Source organism: Odontesthes bonariensis, chromosome 1, assembly GCF_027942865.1.
Source record: "Odontesthes bonariensis isolate fOdoBon6 chromosome 1, fOdoBon6.hap1, whole genome shotgun sequence".
Taxonomy (NCBI): Eukaryota; Metazoa; Chordata; class Actinopteri; order Atheriniformes; family Atherinopsidae; genus Odontesthes; species Odontesthes bonariensis.
The window spans coordinates 675,245-680,856 of NC_134506.1; the positions used below are offsets into that span (position 1 = coordinate 675,245).

The 5,612-nt window shown below is 50.2% G+C and overlaps 1 protein-coding gene across 1 annotated transcript; it reads right to left on the reverse strand.

Annotated features, from left to right (window-relative positions):
* Positions 1 to 307: 307 nt before the first annotated feature.
* tlnrd1 (talin rod domain containing 1) lies at positions 308 to 3,020 on the reverse strand. Its single transcript, XM_075469905.1, has one exon. It carries the CDS (start codon positions 1,615 to 1,617, stop codon positions 544 to 546), a length of 1,074 nt encoding a protein of 357 aa, XP_075326020.1. The 5' UTR covers positions 1,618 to 3,020; the 3' UTR covers positions 308 to 543.
* Between the last annotated feature and the right edge of the window lie 2,592 nt (positions 3,021 to 5,612).

The following is a 5,612-nucleotide window of genomic DNA, read 5'->3' on the forward strand; positions in this document are numbered from 1 at the left end:
GAGGTAACCCTTTCAGGACTGCTGTCTCCTGGGGACAGCAGCCAGCCGTCTCCTGGGGACAGCAGCCAGCCGTCTCCTGGGGACAGCAGCCAGCCGTCTCCTGGGGACAGCAGCCAGCCGTCTCCTGGAGACAGCAGCCAGCCGTCTCCTGGGGACAGCAGCCAGCCGTCTCCTGGGGACAGCAGCCAGCCGTCTCCTGGGGACAGCAGCCAGCCGTCTCCTGGGGACAGCAGCCAGCCGTCTCCTGGAGACAGCAGCCAGCCGTCTCCTGGGGACAGCAGCCAGCCGTCTCCTGGGGACAGCAGCCAGCCGTCTCCTGGGGACAGCAGCCAGCCGTCTCCTGGGGACAGCAGCGAGCCGTCAGCTGACCCTGCATCAGGCGAGGGGGGCATTCTCCCAACAAGGTTTCAGTCACATCCAGCGCAACACAAACCCTGTGGCTGCAGGTTCAGAGACGCCCTGCAGCCCTCCCCTGATGAACAGGGTCTCTGGTGGGTCCCTACACAGCAAAGGGGGCTGGAGGCCACATTTCCTTTTCCTAAACTAATTCACAGAATGCGAGTTGACTGGCGGGAGAGTCCTTGGAGAGGAGCGTTCTCTGAGAGCCTGAGTGAGCAGCGTGCAGCCGTCTGACACGGCGCACGCCGAGTTGCGCAGACGCTCCCGGTAGTCGGCCATTTTGGAGCTGCTCTCGGGATGCTGGGCGACGTCTCTTAGGCCCTGAGTGAGCAGGACACAGGCAGACACCACGCTCATGGCCCCCCCTAACACCGCAGTCTGAACTCCCTTCCCTTCAGCCGAGACGCTGGCAGCTCGCCCCAGAAACTGCGGCTCTGTGGCAAACCCAACCAGCGCGCTGACGGCCTGGACCAGGGCGGCGCTGAAGAGGACGCAGCGGGCCCGGGTCAGCTCGCTGGGCTGGCTCTTCACCTCTTTGACACAGGCCAGGAAGGCCGTGCCGCTGGTGCTCATGCTCTTGACGCTCAGCTTGAACTGCTCCTTAGCGAAGCGCTCTCTGGACCTCTCGCTGGCCAGCGACGAGATGTCCGTCAGAGTCTTGAGGTTGGTGGAGATGTTCTGGGAGAGCTCCAGGAGGAGCTGGGGGGTTAGGTCTGGCAGGGGGGTGACTCGCAGGGTGTTGCAGCTCTGCTCCACCTCGTGCCGGCAGCGGGTCACCTTGTAGCGGTCCACCAAGCCCGGCAGACAGGGCTGAGAGCCGGGGCTCTCCACGGCCGCCAGGTGAGCGGCATGAGCCGAGCACTCGGTCAGAGACACCACCAGGTCCGCCATCTCCAGGAGGCGGTCCCCCACCTCTGTGAAGCGCCCCATGTTGAGCTGGCTCTGAATGTCATGGGTGAGGATGGAGAGCTCTTTGGTCCTGGCGATGACCGTGTCGCGGCACTGATCGAAGGTGTCGGCCAGCGGCACGCCATCAGCTGTCAGGACCGGCCTGCTCTCACTGGACAGCAGCAGGAGGTCGGCCACCAGCTGCACCTTGCCCTTACACACATCGCAGACAGAGGACAGCCGCTTCCTCTGCTGCACGCTGCCGCCGCCGCTGGGAGCCACGCCGCCGCATGCCTCACTGGTGGATTTACCAGAGCCACCGCTAGCCATAATGAAGAAGGTGGCCAGGGAGAGGCTCACACTGTGCTTCTGGAAGGGTTCACTTATTTATAGCTTCTGATGCTGCACACTGCATTTTCCTGTTCAGGTCATTTCTAGGAAGAGCCTCAAATCACTGTTTCACTAAACTTTGAATATCAACTGGCCAAACAGTCGTCTTTAAATTCCTTCAGATAAAGATCATCAGCTGTACATCACACGTTAACACAGTGTAAACATGCAGAAAGCATCATACCAGCTGGGAGCGGCTCTGTGGGCCCCAGCTGCTGTGGGCCCCAGCTGGGAGCACAAACTGGCACTTCTGAGTGGAACTAGTCCTGAAAGTGAAAACTCATTTAAATGCCCTGACAACACAAACAATAAGTCCATATCCTACTGGTAGTCCCAGGTTGGAGTTGCGCAGGATTCACAGCTCTCTGACGGGGACTCAGCTGTGCAGAGGCAGCCTGCACTCTGACTCCTTCTGACGGGAAACGACCACAGATGGAGCCGCCTCTGCTCAGCATCCTGTTTGTCTTAAATCAGAGTCTCTTTTTAACATTTCGGCCAGAAAACTTCACCTCGACATTACGTAGTTGCTTTTTTTCAGTCTGTTGGAGTACAATCAGCAGAATTTCATTTTGTGCTCACACGCATCCTGAAACAGCACCGAGATCTTGTCCGACTTGTTCCCAGCGACAGTGAGCTGCCTGCCGCACTCATGCTGCTTACACACCGGGCACCACCAGAAGGGAGCTTTGCGTTTCCCACCGGCACCATCATTTCACGAATTCTCCAAAATAAACTCCACCGAGGGACGACACTCCAATAACAAAAACGAGCCCTCAGTCCACTTTTAACCTCTTCCTTTTCAAACGGAGCCCTGGGTTGGAAGCTAGCAGCTGCTCCGGCAGCTTCTGCATCGTCCGTCAGTCAGTCCGCACTTCTCCTCCTCCTCCCGGCGCGGCTCAGCCCGGGACAGGAGAGTGTGGAGCCCCGCATATCCTCTGAAGGGACTCACTTCTCAAATCCATAACAGACGGGGGTCTATGAATCTCGAACGCGATGTTGTGGTAGAAAGACTCTGGTAGTCCGGATTGAGGAAGTGGCCGTTATTCCCAGAAATTCAAAGTAATGCTGCGCGCTCCCGCTACATTACTATGAGGAAGCGGGGAGGGTGTGGTCCGCGAGCGGCTGCTGGACCGGGCACAGCTGCGGCAGCCCAACGAGCTCACAAAGCCTTTGCTCACAAACACTTGCCGCCGAAACTGTAAATGACTTGCAGCCTCACTCTGAAGAAGTCACGAAGGAAGTTTGTAGTCACGTAATGTGAGTTTGACGAGCGGTTCAACTTTGAGGACCGCTCGCGCTTGCTCTGCCATGAGACACCACTGAGGCGTCAAACGAGCTGTTAGCCTAGCATGCTAACCGGAAGCTGGAGTTTTCAACAATAAGAGCACAGCTCTGCTGGGACAGTTCACACTGAGGGTCTCCCGATTTGGGGGGAACACAGAGGATGTAGGAAACTAGGAGGAGTTTAGATATCAAATTTGACAACACCGTGGCGAAAAGATCAAAATTCAGCGGAGAGGGATTTACATTAAACAATGTATTTTTAATTTCTTTGGGTGGTGTTTGATCATCAGGTTTCATTGATCCTGCCAGAAAAGCATCTACTTCTCAAGTAGCATTTGAAGCCCTTTATGTTTGGAAATAAAATTCAAAGAACACACTGTTGATCAATATCTATCCATCCATTTCCAATACCCGCTTAATCGAATTTAGGGGGCTGGAGCCTGTCCCGGCTGTCATTGGGCTAGAGGCAGGGCACGCCTGGAACAGGTGGACAGTCCATCACAGGGCCACACAGAGACAATGGCTGTGTTCGAAACCGCCTACTACATACTACATACTTGAAAACGGCATACTCATCGATCAGACAGCATGCAGAGCGTTTACACACAGTGCACTTCACTCCTGCCCGAGCCGAAATCAGCTGGCCTGAAAAGCTGACTTCGCTTAAGCTCTAAACTCTGTAAATATATAACTTTAGCAGCATTTGAAACATTTTCAGGCGAGAAAGTAGTCATTTAGACCCCCAAGGTGTTGAAAATCTGACAAAATACCGGCTATTTACAATTTTGTTCCCACGAATTTGGCGCTAAAGCTAGCCGCAGTGAGCAACGCACTTCCGGTTATGCCGTTTTGACTGCTCTCGTCCCGTTAACGGAATTTGACCGTTCAAATGGCGATGGGCGACGTCACGTTACGTTGCATCTTGGGTAGTTTGAGTGTGACAAGTAACCTCATGATGAATACTCAACATTTCGGCGAATTTAGTATGCATCTAGTGTACATCCGGGAACTTAAAAAAGTATGACTAGTAGGAATAGTAGGAGAAGTAGGCGGTTTCGAACACAGCCAATCACTCCCAGCCCCAGAAAGGCCCCAGCTGGGATTAGAACCAGGAACCCTCTTGCTTTGAGGCAACGGTGCTAACCACCAAACCACCGTGCTGCTCTAGTTAATCAATAAGCATTTGCAAAATATTTTAATGTATATTAATATTAATATAATATTATTCATTAATATGTTAATAATAAGATGATAGTAGATTCTTTCTTTAACCTTTCAGCTGGTAACGTAACAACTAAATAAAGTCCTGTGATGTGTAATGTTGTGTAACAGTAATGGGATCTCTCTCTGAAACATTGTAGAGGACTAGCGTAAACTGGAACTCCTTGGCTGTATAGCAGCACACCTGATCAAGGCTGCCATTGGAAACCGCTTCTTACTAAAAACTATTTGAACTATTTTTACTTTGCCAGCTGGATGGATTTTTTTTAAATTGTTAAATTACATAGCATTCAAAGTCCAAGTCTGGAAGTGCTTATAAAATATTCAAACTCATTCTCAGTCAGGTTCTTGAAACCCATGGAATGTAGATTCAAAAAGTATTTACGATGGAGTTACAGACTTTCGACCAAAAGACACAATAACTGGACTGAAAATCAGTGGCAACAGATCTTATGGAGTAATGAATTGAAATGATGGAAATTATTGTCATAATATGCATATGAGGTCAGGAGAGAGGTCCAATGCTGAGTGCTTGCAGCCTTCTCTGAAGGAAGGCACTGGTCATAGTTTGGGGCTACATTTCAACCAGTGGTGTTGGAGACCTTTTCTAAATTGATCCAGGTAAGAATGCAGAAAAATACAGATTTTGATGCACCACATTTGTTTCAGTTAACTTCATTTCACTTAGGCTGTGTTGGAGAATAAAGGCGCTAAGAGTAAATATTGACTTTAAAGCTTCTTAGAATTGTACAAACTCTGTTTCTGTATTTATATTTATATTTGGACATGTTTCATTACATCACTTCACCTCCCTGTTCTAATGGAAATGAATAGATCAGGGGAGGATCAAGGCTGTTCACGTGATGTTCATGTTCTGTTCGTGTTCTGTTCATGTGCTGTTCATGTTCTGTTCATGTTCTGTGCATGTGCTGTTCATGTGCTGTTCATGTTCTGTGCATGTGCTGTTCATGTGCTGTTCATGTTCTGTTCATGTTCTGTTCATGTGCTGTTAATGTTCTGTTGATGTTCTCTTCATGTTATGTTCATGTTCTGTTCATGTTCATGTGCATGTGCTGTTCATGTTCTGTTCATGTGCTGTTCATGTTCTGTTCATGTGCTGTTCATGTTCTGTTCATGTTCTGTTCATGTTCTGTTCATGTTCTGTTCATGTGCTGTTCATGTTCTGTTCATGTTCTGTTCATGTGCTGTTCATGTTCTGTTCATGTTTTGTTCATGTTCTGTTCATGTTCTGTTCATGTGGTGTTCATGTTCTGTTCATGTGCTGTTCATGTGGTGTTCATGTTCTGTTCGTGTGCTGTTCATGTGGTGTTCATGTTCTGTTCATGTGCTGTTCATAGTCTGTTCATGTTCTGTTCATGTTCTGTGCATGTTCTGTTCATGTGCTGTTCATAGTCTGTTCATGTTCTGTT

Excerpts from the sequence above, each read along its gene's own strand:
- tlnrd1 (XM_075469905.1), bottom strand. The coding sequence starts at position 1,617 with ATGGCTAGCGGTGGCTCTGGTAAATCCACCAGTGAGGCATGCGGCGGC.